Source organism: Labrus bergylta, chromosome 9 (assembly GCF_963930695.1).
Source record: "Labrus bergylta chromosome 9, fLabBer1.1, whole genome shotgun sequence".
Taxonomy (NCBI): Eukaryota; Metazoa; Chordata; class Actinopteri; order Labriformes; family Labridae; genus Labrus; species Labrus bergylta.
In genome coordinates this window covers 21,641,582-21,657,633 of record NC_089203.1, presented here as the reverse complement: position 1 = coordinate 21,657,633, position 16,052 = coordinate 21,641,582, and the positions used below count along the sequence as shown (strand labels likewise).

The 16,052-nt window shown below is 41.0% G+C and overlaps 1 protein-coding gene across 1 annotated transcript in view; it reads right to left on the bottom strand.

Annotated features, from left to right (window-relative positions):
* LOC109986723 (polycomb group RING finger protein 3) overlaps positions 1 to 16,052 on the bottom strand; it is a 63,185-nt gene that overhangs the window by 8,329 nt on the left and 38,804 nt on the right. Inside the window, exons 5-9 of the mRNA XM_020637493.3 lie at positions 15,081 to 15,136; positions 14,721 to 14,828; positions 6,768 to 6,856; positions 2,331 to 2,468; positions 52 to 132 (exon numbers count right to left, since the gene is read on the bottom strand). Of these exons, the coding sequence (XP_020493149.1) occupies positions 52 to 132; positions 2,331 to 2,468; positions 6,768 to 6,856; positions 14,721 to 14,828; positions 15,081 to 15,136 (472 nt within the window). The remainder of the gene's footprint in view (positions 1 to 51; positions 133 to 2,330; positions 2,469 to 6,767; positions 6,857 to 14,720; positions 14,829 to 15,080; positions 15,137 to 16,052) is intronic.

The following is a 16,052-nucleotide window of genomic DNA, read 5'->3' as shown; positions in this document are numbered from 1 at the left end:
CCTGAGCCATTAATTAAAGTTTCACAGTTTATAGTCTTTTGAAAGCGTTACCTTAAATCTCCATCTTGTCACAACAACAAATTTCAAAGTGTGGTCCTTTCCCAAGATTTCCTCGTTGCATAAAATGTCCAGCTGTTAGAGAAAAACAAGAAGAGCTAAGTAGTGAACAATGTCAAACAGAAGGGTGCTTCAACTTTTGATCATGCTGGGAATAGATCTCTCATTTCCTACAGAGAGGTTTACAGGATGACTGAACTGTTGCTTCTGATGCAGAAACAACACTTCTACTCCCTTCATGCTGCCCCCTCCTGCTCTCATCTGTCTGAGTTATTACATCTCTGTATCTTGAAAATGAAGCTTGTTTGAGTCATAAAGTGGCCCCTGGCTCCTGAGCGACAGCGGGGCTTTTCAGGGAAAACACAGAAAATTCAAAACTGAACACGAGGCCAGCTCGCCAAATCCAGCGCTCCTCCTGTGAAGTCAACACTGATATTCTGCTGAGCACGGCCTCACATCTGCATGTGCTGATCGATAAGAGGGGAGGGGAGTCTGTAATCAAACACTGCCACAGCGTCACCTGCTGGCACACACTGCAAGTCTCCTTGATTCATAAACACCGGGGCAGCACTAGTCAGCACTGACAGAGTGAGGGAAACTGTCCAGGTGTGGGATTAACAAAAAAAACTGAACTGATCCAGAGGGCAGAGTGAAGAGCTGTGATTTCATCTTGGAAGACAAAAATGTTTTTGTGGTGGAATAAAAGAAGTTTGAGGATTAAACGACAAAAAATTAAAATCCTTATTCTCCTTGACATCAACAAGGTTATGCATCACAGCTCTGATAAGGTTCTTATTAAATCTTAAAACCTTTCTCTCAAAATTTCCCATTTGAATTTTTGTTGTTGTTGGGTTTTTTTTGTCCAATGTTAAGGTAAATTAACGATCTTCCGTTTCCTTTGGCTATAGGCAGCAGAAAACAAACAGATTTGAATAATTTCATTTTGACTCCGGGACACTGTTAAATAAAGTTTTCACTTATTCCTGAAATGTTAAAGATCAAAACAATGGATCTGTTAATTGAGAAAATGGGCGTCAGATTAACAGAGACTAGGACCTAATTCACAAAAATGTTTTTCAGAAGACATTTCCTCCTAAACACGAACTCTGAAGTTTCAAAGATTGAACCATTCACCGACGTTTTCGTATCTGGGATTTGTTCTTAGCTAAGAAGATAATCGACCAATACCCAATGGAAACTCTCACAGGTTTGCGTATGAAACTATGGGTTGTTGTGTTCTGTGAAAAAGTGAAGTGATGTAAAGCTCTGCAGCTAAAAGCAGAATGTGTCTGAACAACAGCTTTTTATAGTCAACAGAAAGGACAACAATGGCGGCTGGGGAGAGTGGACACCTCACTAAAGTTGTTTGCCGGCGATATAATGAAGCCTACCCACGCATTTCTGTGACAGCAGCAGCGAGAAGAAGTAACACAAGACAAAAAAATCACAGAATATAAGACACACAGGCGCCTATGATGGGTATGTATGGCATTCTTAAAAATCCATCTGTCAAATGATCGCCCACAGTCCTCTGAGCGAGTGTTAAAGGCAATAAAAAGACAAATTAGACATAAAGGATTGTTCTCGGCTAAATATAATAAAAACTAAATGTCGTTTCATGAGTCAGCAGAGAAAGGTCGACTAAACTGACCTTCAGTGTGATTAAACTAAACTTTTCTTAGACACACAGCCCACAACGCCCAGCTGGTGAGCCAAACATGTTGAAACCAGAAAAAAAAAAAGATTTGTTTCAAAATGCTACAAATCCAGTTTGGAAGAAAACATGCAGTTGTACATTTCGATCGTAAAGCTTTGGAATTAAAATGGATGAGAACAGTGATCTGTAGTTGCACTCATTTTGTCACAAAAATGCAGAAAAACATAATTTTGGACTCCAGAAGAAGGCAAACAAATCTGTCTCTCTAATTACTCTCATCATTGTCCTACCATGATTCAACACACCATGAAGAAAAATGGATGAACTCAGGTGATTTTCTACGATTTAAAAGCCATTTTTTATGAATAAGACCGATGCACTGTGCGAGTTAATTCATGCGTCTAACAATGGAATAATGTTTTTCAGTTCTAAGCTGTTAGATTAAAGGTCATCAACATGTACAGGACTGTTCTCAACCTGCAGGAAATCAATCACATCCTGTTATTTCTGCAGTAAAGTGACTTAAACTACATTAAGAATACGACAGATCTGGCAGTGGTGTTCTCTGAGCCGGCTGCTCTGCGGTCTAACGGAGCGTGTTATTATCTGTAGGTACCTCATTAAACGATGTCAGATTAAGCTTTTTGGCGATGAACTTCTTCAGGTGGAGGACTGTGGCTTGTGCTGAACAGCGGATCCACTTCCGCTTCAGACCTCTGAGCTTGCTGCTGTTGCACTCCAAACAGATGCTGACCTGTTGGAGGAAAACACAGAACAAGGACACGTCAGTGAGCAGCGTTTAATGGTGGTTTTCACAGGCTTATTAGGACCAAAATGCACCGAGGTCACGTCCAATTTTATCAACTCAATAACTTTAACTTAAATCAAACATATGATTACTTATAGGATCTTTGAATAGCAGGTTGTCTTCATTTTCCATCAGTTTGTCTGTGGGATCAAGGTTGTTGTTCTTTCATTAGCGTGCTAGCTTGGCTGTTGTCTTTTGGTCTTTTTTCCACATCACAAAGTCTGAACACAGCAGGCGCACAGCTTCTGTTGAAACCAGTTTGAGTCCGCAGCTAACACAAGAGATGTATTTCGAACGCTGCTAAATCGGTATATTGGCAAAAAATGATCCAAGCTACTTATGTTCCCCGTTCTTCATGAGGACAGACTTTAGGATTATAAAATGCGTCCGATATCATAGCAGCCTGGTGCTGATTGACAGTTCTGCTTGTGCAGCACGTCCCATTGAACCAGTATTGTCTCTCTGTGTGTCTGTTCGTGCATATTGGCTTCTTTCATGCGACCCGGGTGTCACTGCCAATGGCCTATGCTCTTGTTCCCCCCACCCCCCCCCTGGGGTGACACGGTGGGTGGCTTTGGCAGTTGATGGTTGCAGGAGTCAGAATGTATTACTGCCGCTGAGCTCTCGCCCCCACACATCAGAGACAGACGGGAAGAGAAGCCATGTACTTCTTTATTTGAGGGAGTCCTTCTGTCACACTCTCGCGCACTCTCTCTTATGAGACAAACATTACGCTGGTTTCTGATTAAACTTGGAAATCATCTCTGTTCTTGAGTAAACATTGGCGTCGCTTCAGTGCACCACCTGCCCCGCTATAAGCAAAGAGAAACACCGTAATATCTCAGTTTCCAGTGGAGCTGGCGATGAGGGAGGCTCATAATGTGATATAAAAGCCTCAGTGGTGATGTGGACTCCACGGCAGCTCGACAGCAGTTTTCAGTGCATTACAGAACATTAGGAACGTCGTTACGGAGCCTGAAACCGCTACACACACACACACACACACACTTTTCACTGATGCAACAGTGAGGCACATCAAGAAAATATCATGCGTGTGTGTGTGTGTGTGTGTTTTTGATGTCACGCTGAGAAAGCTTTTCACTTTTTTTATGGGCTCATTACTGAAAGCTTTCTCAGGTCTGAGGCAACATATCTGCTGGTTTTGTGGGTTTTTTAAGGCGGCATGTTTTTTCTGTGTAAAAGAAAAAAGCTGAGTCTCTCTCTGAGCGGGTGTTGAGTTCGGATGAATCAGACTTTGAGAACACAAGGAGTGATTAATAATTCAGAGGCGAAGTTGCGATATCTAATTCCTCCGAAGTAGACTCTTTAGGCCCAAAATAGCGGGAGTTTATTAAATTTACACAATCTTTCCTCACCCTGCTGAGGTCTCATCAATAATTGATAAGAGCCTGAAGGTGACCCTGACTCATACCACATCTAAAAACTCTGAAACTCCACTTTCTCCTGCTTTGCATTTAGAGTTGGTTTCTGTGGTTAATTGTGGCTCTGTTGTGGTCCCTCTGTTGTTGGTTCTCTGGCACTTCTTTGCTCCACAAGGTTACACTCTAAAAGGTCGTCCACAAAACATCAGGGAAAGTGCGCCGAAAGTCAACCAAGCCCACTTGACTGCTGGTTCTGTTCAAGCAGCAACCTTCAGTGCTACAAAATGAAGCCGATGCTGAATTGAACGGCAGTTCCTCGAGTGACCACTTGAGGTTAACTCCAAAAGGCCATGAATCCTCCATAAGGTCCCATGTTAAAATGCCTGTTTTTACAGCATAAATAAACATGTTTACAGCCTGGTACAAAAAAAAAGGTGGGGGGAGATGTTCCCTTTTCTTCATTCCAATTAGTTGCCACTACTCCTACTGCATATTACATTTTCTTTCCTGTTCGATTTGTCAAGTATCCCTACAATCATAATTGCTGTTTTATTCCCAGTGCTCTCTCTCTGCTATTAGGACAAGTATCTCAAGCACTATAGGAACATACTTTTTAACCACCTAACCCTACTTGTTACTGGGATAACAAGTAGGGTTAGGCACCACTTGATTTTTGCAAAGTGTTTCTTTGTTCTGGGGATAGACTGCAGCATTAGTTTGGAGAGAATAACAAAATGGGAACTGTTTGCACTTTCACAAACCACCTTTTCTTACACACTTAACTAAAGGTTAATGGAAGGATTTCAGGACGCTACAGTTATCACAGCAGCAAATCCTTTTTTATCCTCCAGTCAAGAAGACTATGATGGTGATTAGAGAAGAAAACCACTCATCCTTCTGCCAGGAGTGACCTGTGAGTGCAAGGTGTGACCTGATATTTGCTTCTATTGTCTTTGTGCTGCTGCAACGCCCCCACATTTTCCCTTCTGGGGATTTATAAAGTATTATCTTAATTATATATCAGAGCATTTAATTTGGCTGTCTTTGAAATATCTGCATCTGTGCCACACACATTGCAAAATGTTATTATAAAAAGCATTCATTATTAGAAAGGTGAATTTAGGATGTGATTACCAAATCTATAAGAGTCAAACTTAAAGCATTGCAAACTAAAAAAAAGAGAAGGATCATAGCATCATCAGTGGTTTCATTTTGAGAAGCCTTATGCCTGAAATAGGTCATTATTCAATAGGGGTGGGAATCACCAGAGACCTCACCTTTTCAATTTCTCCATCACTGATCCCTGGGATTATCATTCTATCTTTTTTTTTTTGACACCTCAGGTGATGAGGCGTTTTTAAATCAGCAGGGCTCTTTTCTCTCACTATCTGGTAAATCTCTGGTTTTCATCCCTCATCTTGTATTCCTCTGCTCTTTCCCTCCCTCGTCCTCCTCCTCTGTGACATTTGACATGACTGCATTCAGCTCACACAGGCTGATGTATTAGCTATTCAGAAAGCATTTCTGCACTGCTGCTGAAAAATCCAAAAGGGCAAGATCTTCAGCCTCTTCGTGGCAGCGTTGCTTGCCTACATAGCAAAGAGAGCTGCTTGTCTTGGAGACCATCGGCTTTGTTTTTTCAAAATGTCTCCGTTGGTTTTGCCACCATTTTAGTTGGTGTCATTTGTTTACCATGAATAGAGGATGAGCAACATGAATTAAAAAAAAAAAAAAAGGTTTCATCATGTGCATCATTGCAGGGCAGGGCGTTTCTGTCCGGTACAACAATAACTCTGCTCTCTGCATTATTGATTTCATCTTGCAGGGGTTGTGATTGTGCCAGAATACAAATCAAGTGAAGAATGGCCATTTCCATTTTCAATGCATTCGGCTGATGGCAGACGTGTGGTGCCGTGCTGTCTTTACAAATCAAAAAGCCATAACAGTAAAGACAAAAGAAGCCGGTGACTGCACAACAGCCTGCTAAATCACACGGGGCGGGAGGGGGGTGGTTCTCTTTAATAAAGGCAATAATTGATGTGCAGGCTTTTAAGGCAATTGTACCCACAATTATCACCAACCGTATTTTTCCCTTTAGCGATTTTGTTCCTGACAGTCTGCTTTGTAACCTACAATTATTTTATCCAGTTTACTTCCTTTAATCTCTGCTTAAAGAGAAAAACAGTGTGTAGAGATTTTTAAGTTTCCATGTCAATGATAAAGCTGGAGTGGTTGACCTAAATTAAAACATTTTACACATGTTCTCACTTACGGTACTTCAACATGTATTTAGTCAATGCACATCGTTTCTGATTAATAATTGTCCCCTTACTTTGATGATTCTGTCTTAATAGACACAATCCCAATGTTTGTGTACAACAGCTTTGCGTAGAAAAGTCTTAATTCACAAATATTCAAAGAGAGGAAAAGACAAAATCGTTCCGAGTTCGGTGGTTGGGTCTATATGTGCTCAAAGAGAGCTCTTGTTAGTGTGTGAAAAAGGAGTGGTGACATCCATCAGGCTCTACATAGACGACATCACCGATGGAGAGAGCTGGTCCAGTCAGCTCTTTTTTTAATCGTCATTTTATTGAGTGATGCTACAGGGCTGGGATTTGTTTTAGAAATTAGTTGTTTGAAGTGTTAGGCGTCAGTGTTTGGTAGATTTGGTTTTACAGACTTTAAGATAAGCAAGGCAGAAGCATGTTTTACCAAGCATCTTTAAATGTTACTGTCTTTCGAACAATATCCATAAACTATATCGTTATGTCTGCTCAATGAACTGGGGATAACTGGGTACGTGTGTGATAACAGCTTTAAAGAACTCAAAAACCATGCTTTGTCAATCCTGGGGGGGGCTTACCTGCTCGTCGCTACGGTGATAGTCGTTGTCCTCTTCAGGTTTCTCCTCTCCTGCCTCCTTGTTGGCCGTTTCCTCTGATTTTGTTTCGCCTGTGCAGAAAACACAAAGAGAAGAAGAGCACTGAGCTGCTGTCTTACGTATAATAACACATTTTTGCTCGACAGATGTTAGACCACTAACATTTCTTTAGTGTCCGGTCTAAATCTGCGTCTGCATGTTTCTACTCTAGCTTCAGCCGATCAGTAATGAAGCAGCATGCTTCTCTTATCTTCCTCATGAACTTAAGTAAAGAGACTTGAGCTTGATGTCAAAGTTGACAACAAGACAGAAGCGGAGGGAAACAGGCATGTTTGTCTCCTTGCAGACTTTACACAGCCTCTGCCTGCTGGAGCATTAAACGCCTCCTGCAGAGGTCCATTTATAAAGCAATTACATGTCCGAGGGTGTCAGAGCATCCTTTATACAACTTATCCGCTGTCTGGGCACGTCTCCCATACACGGTGACTTCTAACGAGGGGAAGAAAAAAAAGAAAAAAAAATCGCAGCCCGTCCCCATTATGATTAGCTGACATGAGGCCTGGAATCAACTGCACCTTAATTGAGTTTGTGCAGTTTGTGCCTTTTTCAGGGAAATGGAAGCAGATAGAAGAGGGAATTAGAGAGCAGCATCTCCAGCGAGCAGACGGTAAAAAGAGAGACTTTATTCACAGTGTGTGCTGTTACGTGTGAAGCAAGAAAGGAACGGTACTGTTTAATAAAACACCTCATAGATCTTTCGGTCTGGAGCTGCAGGAAGCCTGAATCACACAGTCACATTATTTCACTTCATTTCTATTTAAAATAAAGGTCTGGTTCCCTCTGCAGCAGAGCTAAATGTAAAGATACATTTATGCACAAACTTTAAACACATATTTTTCTCCTTACACTTGTTATGTTTACATGGACCACTTATCATCAGAATACTGTTCAGGTCAGATTATAGAAAGGGGTGTTTATCCCTGATTTCACTAGATAACAGTGGGGTCGTCTTACATGAGGGATCTAGACTTTTAAATGTAAATATAAGGGCCGAACAGTCGATTGTCTGTATAGCGTGTGTACCGCTCATGACTGAGGCCATCTGTCACTCAGAGCTGCAGAGGCAGAGGGAAACACAGTGATCGTCTGTAACACAGGGGCTCCAAAGTAAGACAACTCAACCAGCGACTGTGGCTGTTGTTATTTCAAGGCATTTTTGCTGTCTTCATTAGACAGGACAGCCGAAGACAGACGGGAAACACTAGGAGGAGAGAGCGGGGGACTACTTGCAGCAAAGGGCTGAGGTCAGATTTGAACCCAAGGCCACTGTGAAGAGTTCAGCCTCCATACATTGGGCACGCGACCACTAGATTATCAGCGCAGGATTTTAAGATAATTGCTATCAATGCAGGATTTTAGGAGAGAGAGGGAGAGAGAGAGAGAAAGAGAGAGAGACATTCAAAGCTGCAACAAATAAATGTTTACATTTCCACAGTGTCGTGCTCTCTCACAGCAGAGACTAAATGCATTCACACACTCGAGATCTTAAAATCTGTGTAAAGAAGCGGCTTCTTAGTTGTCCAGGACAGCCGATGTTATACATTTCTTTATTGTTTTCACTTGTTTCCAGTGATTCTACAGCAGGATTGGATTCTTAGATACAAAACTCAGTTATCAGAGAATAATATTGCCATGCTGAGACAGTATTACCACACAGATAGGTATTGCTTTTCTGTAACCTTTTAAAAATAAAAGGAAATGGGTCTTTTCTTCCTGGATATACTGGATGAAATAACACTGCATGTTCGTGTGCGTTTGAGTGTGTGTTTCAGTACAGTTGACTTCAGCTCAGATTGCAGACAGGATTGCGTTCACCTCTCTGTGACCATTTTCTTTCAGGTTAACGGTCAACATTTCCCCTGAGTATTACCAGGGAAGGTCTGAGCTTGTTCTGGTGTCTCTGTGGCGACCGTCTCCTGAGTCACACTCGCTGATTGCTTATCAAGACGGGCTTATTTTTATTGTTGTGTTCCACCTTCAAACGACCCTGAAGTATCTAAGCAACTCCAAACAGACATAAAGACCAAGCTTGTGTTTGAGGGAAAGGGGTGATTGCTTTGGTCTGGGGATTTTAAAAAGTGAACAGTCTGTCTGTCCAAGAGTGTCTTTCTTTGTAATCTCTAACAGACCACAAAGGGGTTTACACTGAAGCTACTTTGGGAATAAGATGGAGTAAACTAACCATGTGTGTTGGAGTTTATATATTATTGTGTCAGAGGAAAGTGACTCATTACAGCATATCCCTCCATTGTTTTGCTTTTAGTGCTCAGGAATAGGCAATTTATAAAAATGGGGGAAACAACCTTTTTGTTTTGCTAATTTCAACAAGTATTTTTCTTGTATTTTATAGAAAAAACAACAACATTGGTTTCTGTCCCTTTTATCACGGTAATGGTTATCTGCAGACTCCCAGAGAGTGAAATACCGAAATTATTAGGAATGGTTTTTTGGGGGTTTTTTGTGATTTTTTTCAAATAACACATTATGCTGATTATTTTGCTCATTTTGGCCGGGCCAGTCATCAGAGTCAGAAACTGTCAAGTCTTTCCCAAAGTCTGTTTGAAAAGGTTTGTGACATGACAGCTCCCCAGAAGTGAACGCCAAAACATTTGGTGCTCCCCCTGCTGGCTGGTTGGTTGTCGTACAGGTCATAATGCCCACCCCCTCCATGTTGACAGATGGGAAGAGGGCCAAACTCTAAAACAAAATACACATTAAACAAAATGTTTCTCAAACATGGTTTCTGTCATTATAGTTACTTCTTGTCATGATTATTTATGTCTGAGTGTCAGGTTTTCTGTGAAGCGTAGTTTTACTTCGGTAATTGTTGCTATGAAGAGGGTTATAACTCCATGATTGACAGCTCCTGTTGAATTTAGTGCACCAGATTAGCAGAGCGGAGTAGAGAGTACACTTACACAAGAGTCATTAAATTCTCATAATTGTGAGCGTTTGCTATAAACTGACTCTCCTAGCGCTCTTGTGTTTGCTGTTTAATTGGTAAGATAATGTTTGTTTAGGTTTGGAAGAATAAACCGGACTGAAATACATCAGCTCCACCAGCCGCTCTCAATGCAAAGACTCTGGCTCCATCATGCCTCATGTAAGCGCCTTTAACAGGGATATTTTGTCTTCAATTTTCTACAGTGGGATCGGGTTTAGACCCAACATCCGTCTTTATATTCAGTTAATAGTCTCTCCTGAAGCTGAATATTTTGGTATTCCTACTCTTAATGTTTCACTTCAGCTGACCTCTTTGGCTTTTAACACCCTTATCCTTGGTGTGGACTTTTCTTTAGAAATAAATATGAAACTTGCAGCTTTTCAAAAGGCAGAAAGTAATTATAATGTGTATAACGGTAACCAAAGGCAATGCCCTTCAAAACATTTTAAATCATCTTAAAAAAGTCCTTCAGTTCTGGCCCGTTGAATAACATGGTCAGTCGTTCTTTAAATTGCTAAATACGCTTCTTCTGACGATGAAGTTTAAATGGTGAATGAATTAAGTGTTTTAAACTCGGTTAAGTACAACACACGCTAACGGCGGGACATGGCAAACTTTATTGTGCACACTTTACAAACAGCGAAAGTGGTCTACAGTTATAAGTCAGCCAAAATGTGATAAATCATTCCTCGTGTTGTGAAAAGTCAAAATGCATCACTGCTGGGAAATAGAAGAGCAGATTTCGTTCTGATGAGCATTTTCCTTTTTTTAACTCAAAAGCATCAGTTCTACTATATGCACTGAAGATTTAAAAGGACTTCAGAGGGAGAGAAATCCAATTATTTTACTTCTACAAGTAAAAAGTTGCCTTTTTCATTGGACTTAATGTCACCAGCATTAACATTTCTGTCCCTGGATTCAGCTCTGAGGAATTAAGAAGTCCTCCTCTGTCTTCTATGCCAGAGGAAGATTCATTTAACTCAGCCGGTGAGAGACGACCCAGGAGAAAGTTTTAATTTCTAAAGGGATTCAGTATAAATGAGCCTTTAATTAAGTGTAATGTAGTTCAGCATGGCTGGCAGGGGCAACATTACCAGAGCGCCCAAATGTCGCCTGAAGTTAGCATTGTGTGATCTCTGCTTTACCGTGTGTTCACTTTGGATTCTCATTCTTACATGAAAGCTAATGGAGGAGCATCTTTTTTCTCAAGAGTGGAGAGGGGAAAAAAGGATGTAAACATGCCAGAGTCTGGGTATGTTTTTTTACTGAAAGAAAAGTTCCTTTAAAGCCCTGTGATGTCACTGGATATGCAAATTCTGCCTGATGATTTTTGAAACAATTGAATGTGTTTTGCTCTTGTAAGGAAAACTTCCCGTTCACAATAAACAACAGCAGCAACTATAAGGCTGTGTATCTTCTAAGTTTCTTGTCAGACAATGAGCGTTTAAAACAAGTCTCGGACCCTCGAATTACAAAGATTAGAAATGTTCTTAAGTGTGAGACCTGTTTGTATTTCAGTTTGTTGTTTTAGAACAAGCTGGAGACTTCTGGTAGTCCTGTTTCTGATCTTTTGTTAGTTAGCTTAGTTTTGTTGGTTGGATTGGTAGAATGGGAGGCGCTGGGTGCAATGGTCCATTGCCTGTTTGGTCCCAGCACCTTCCCATCTTTTCATCATTTTGGGTTAGAGGTCAGGGTCTCCAGTCCCCTTTGTTTTCATTGATCTGTTTTCCTCCATTTGAAAATTATAAAAAGCTTGTGGGACAATTGTTGGACAACCTTGTTTGGTATCCTTCCTTTCATAAGTTGCCGTCTCCACATTTTGAGCCTTGAGCCCTTTTGTTGGGAGGCCGTACCGGTATCGCTTTAGCTCACGCTGAACTTTGAAACATGTTTTCAGCTTTGACCATGGATTTATTATGATGTTCCCATTTCTTTGAGTGGACTAAATTGTCGGTTTGGATTGACGCAACTCGAAAGCTTCCTGGCTGCACAAAATACCAACTAAAAAGAAAACTCACAACCTATCCTTCCTATGTCAAATCGGTTTTGTAGAACATATTATACCCAAAAAGAAAACCAAAACTCTCTGTAACTTAATCAAAACTTTGATGGTACTTACTAAGCATCACCAAGTATGAAGAACATTTTTCAAAATAAAAACCCCAGGGACTTTGATTACCGACATTTTTTTACTTCTTTGACTTGTGCATGGGTGGCATGAAGTTTGTGTGCACACTCACACACATGTATTTATCCAATCCATCTCCTCTAATTATATCTACTTTAACCAGGGGTGGCCAATCAGATTTCAAGGGGGGGCCCAGGCCACCTCTGCAATCCTGAGGATCCGCCCCTGTTTCCAACTATCTGAATCCTGCCCTTGGGAAAAAAAGATCCAGAGATGTCTGAGTGGATGGCCTGTCTTATAACTTTGTTTTCATGATGGAAGGCACACAGAAGAATATTCTGTATCCACACTGATAGGGAAATGTACAGGTTGAGATAGGCTGAACATGTCCCGTTACCATCATCTAAGAGACATGTAGCTTTCTGTTTGGAGCAGGAAGTAGATCAGACAATCAAATTACTTTCTCAACTGCACTCGAGTTTGACAACTGCTTTCATAATTAACATAACTCCCATAATTCAGTTATCAGTACAGAGGGGAAATCTGTCAACATGCTGGTATAAAAAGAAGCTTCAAAAATACAAAACAATTGATCCAAGAGAGAAAACTCTCTGATCAATGAGCCTCGAAATAAAATGCAACCACATTGATTTTTTAAGGTTTTTCTTGTGTGTCAAAAGCCAAAAACATTACATCCCTATCCACAGCTACAGACGGGTTTTTCAGCAAACTGATGAGGAATGATTATGCAAAGCAGCCAGGTTTCTATTTCTGTTGACGCCTGTGCAAATGATCCTTACAAAAGTGTGAGTTTGAACATGTATGTGTACTTGTGTTTGTGTGTGTGCTGGCTGTAGCTAAACCTGTCTTCGAGCGTCGAGGCACAGGAAGCCAGAGAGCACTTCCACTTCCATTTGAGCCTTAATTACCAAAATCAGAGAGAGAGGGGGATTAAGCGAGCGATTAGGCCTGCCAGCGTGACAGCCCTCTGGGCACACATTTACACCAGCACTGTGGAAGCAGGCTGCTACTGAAAAGACGTCGTGCACAACAAGTAGGCCGGGGACTCATTCGGATTGGCCAAATTGCCTTCATTTCTGCTGCTTAATGGCTTCCGCTGTTACTCGTGGCCGTGCATCTAATGTCACTTATTATGAGTCGAGGAGTTTCATTCCTTAAATAGCACAATCAGAAGAAAGACACTGACACCGCTGAGGAGTTAGTGACACCATCTTTTAAGTGTTTGGTCCAAAAAGTAGAAACAGACAATTTTTTCCAAATGTAATATTTAGCCTGCTTTAGTCGTGCAGAGCCGTGCCAAGTCATGGACACTTGTGTTTCAAGATTCCCCCAGCAGGGCTATTGAAGCTGGCCTATAGTGTTTTTGTTTCTTACAAATAAACTCGGCCGTTAAACTGCACACAAAGAGAAATGACTTGTCTTTGAAGGTCTTGTTGTTCCTCTTCAGATAATAACTGGATCTTTGTATTTCAAGCTTAGCTGCATCTCTTTTGCGCCATTAAAAAAAAAGTCTAGAAAATTTTAAGACAGCCTTCCTCTGAAATCTTTCTGATTTACTTGTTCACACACCACCTATACTGTATGTGTAAGCATGCAACGAACCCCCTCCTTCTCAGTGGAGAGGAAAAGGGGGGGAGCAGGGTCTCAGGAGACCAGACATGAGAAAAAGGCTCCAAGACTCCAGACAACAGAACAAAGTCCGACACTATAATGACGGTTTTTACCGTAATATCGTTTCTACATGTAATTGTAATGATCACACTCTCAACAGACGCAGCTTTCACGTATCGGCTAACCCTGACTTATGCTAGGTATGTGTCTACCTGACCATTTCTTGACGGCCGTTTGATCAGCATTCATAGCTAACATCAAAACAGGGCAAACGTGTGACAGACGTCCCATGGTAAGCAATCAAAGTGAAGCATCACTTCAGACAAAGTGCATGTGGAAGGCTAATCAGCTATCAGTCAGTCTGAGGTTTTTATTATTATCTGAACATCTTTCAACATAAGATTACATTTTGGTTTTATCGATGGATTTATATTCTCTTGGCAACATGACTGATGTAGTATTTATGGTATATTTAATGTCTGAGCCTGTGTTCCTGTGTTTTGTATGCGGTTCATGTTTTTAACTGGCTGCAAAACAAATTTCCCCCATGGAGACAATAAAGTTAAAGTTAAAGTTCATTCCTCGTATCTTGATTTGTAGCATCTAGCCACTTTGTATTGTTTTGATCTCTCCTTAATGATCTCACTGCTTCATTCTTAAGGGTCTTTTTTACAGCTTTGTTTATAATCTAAATCAGGGCCCAACATGTACCCTTTATTTCCTTTTATCTGCTTTAAACCCACACTCACACTAATGTAAGGTGGTTTTATTACATGTTCATGCTTCAGTATGTTCAAATGTGTTTTTAACTCAGTACATTAGCTTTTCTGTAAACCATCCGTCACTTGGGTTGTATGTTGTCGGGAGTGTTTTCTTTAAACGTATTCTTGAATGTATTTATTGATCTCTACTGCCACTTGGAGGAACATCAACACATTACTCTCATCACATCATGAAGGTCAAGAACACCTTTTGGCGTGCTGTGACCTCCACGTCTGTGAAGTACTACCAAAAGGTCAAGGTCAACCAAGCCACTAAAACAAAGAGGGTGCTGTATTGGATTTTAACAGGAGAGTTTGTGAGGAATGAAACAAAAACTAAACTGTACATCCTCTTAAGTGTTTATAAAAAAAAACAGATCAAAAGGAGCGTGTGAGGAAAATGATCTTACCATTCCGCTGATCTAGATGAGTCTTCATGTTGCAAAGTTCTCCTTTAATGTCTCCTGGCACCTCCATCCCCAACTTCTGATAGAAATCTCTCTGTTTCTTTATCTCCGCTGCACAACACGAGGAGAAAGGAGAGGACAGTGTTTTATTCTCAAGGTCACTGATGTCACCGGAGCTTCAAATTCAACCGTGTGCGGGATAAGTTTTTGTTTGTGCACTGAGAGATGCTCCACTCGGTTTGTCAAGGCCAGCAAGACTTTTGTATAAAAAAATCTCAGAAGATAAACTCAGTGGTGCATCAGATGTTTTCAGTTGAAGATAAACTGTTTGAATCCAGGAGAAAGATTATATACGGTACTTACCCTCTTGTAGTCCCGGTACCAATTTGTAGACAATGTCTTGCATTGTTCTGTCATGGCTGAAAAAGAGAAAAGTAGAGAAATAGATTATGTACCTTCATCTGTCTATTCATGGTTGGTCTAAAATGTAAAAAAATAAAAAATAAAAAATAAAAATACTCCTGCAGATGTTGCTGACGTCTGTTTGAAACGATCATTCTTTTTATAAATGTTATCTATTTGGTGGCTCTAAAGATCTAAAAGCCATTTCTTTGATTTCTAGTCTTTGGCTTAACTTCATAACCTTAAAAAGATGCAAATCTAGAGGCGCAGATGGCCTAGCGGTTAGGTCACGCCCCCATGTACGGAGGCCAAGTACCTCCAAGTGAGCGGACCTTGGTCTGAGTCTGGCCTGTGGTTCTGTTCCTGCATGTCATTCATTCCCTGGTTTCTCACTCAAATTACTTTACCCACTCAGATCTCCAAAGGGGGTTCAAGTAAAGCCGCCTGAGAAGAAACACTCAAGTCTTTTTAGACACATGTATCCTGTGTCCATTTTACTTTAAAAACCACTCGTTCTTTTTTTTTTAATTCAGTTGAAAAGCAGATGAGAGACAGATAATACAAAGAAGAAAGAGAAAACTTGTTGAAAAAGGGCCTGAGTTTGAATTCAACCCGGGCTGCCGTGGGAAGGACTCAGCCTTGGTACACAGGATGAACGCTCCAACAGGTGAGCTATGAGCATGCCCCTGAGGGAAATACAACTAAATGAGGCTTACAATTAAATAATAGCGCACTCAAAAATAGTTTGGAGGCCAATATCTGCACCACAGATCTTGGCAGAGCTATTAGAGTGACCTCCCGGCTTAATATTTGTGTTTCTAAACCTCACATGTATGGATCCCGCATATGCTCAGTCTGTCCGAGTGTTTAACACTCTTTCACTGTGAGGCTTTGTGGGTGAAGCAGGCGCAGCGTGTGTGCTGCTCAGGTCTG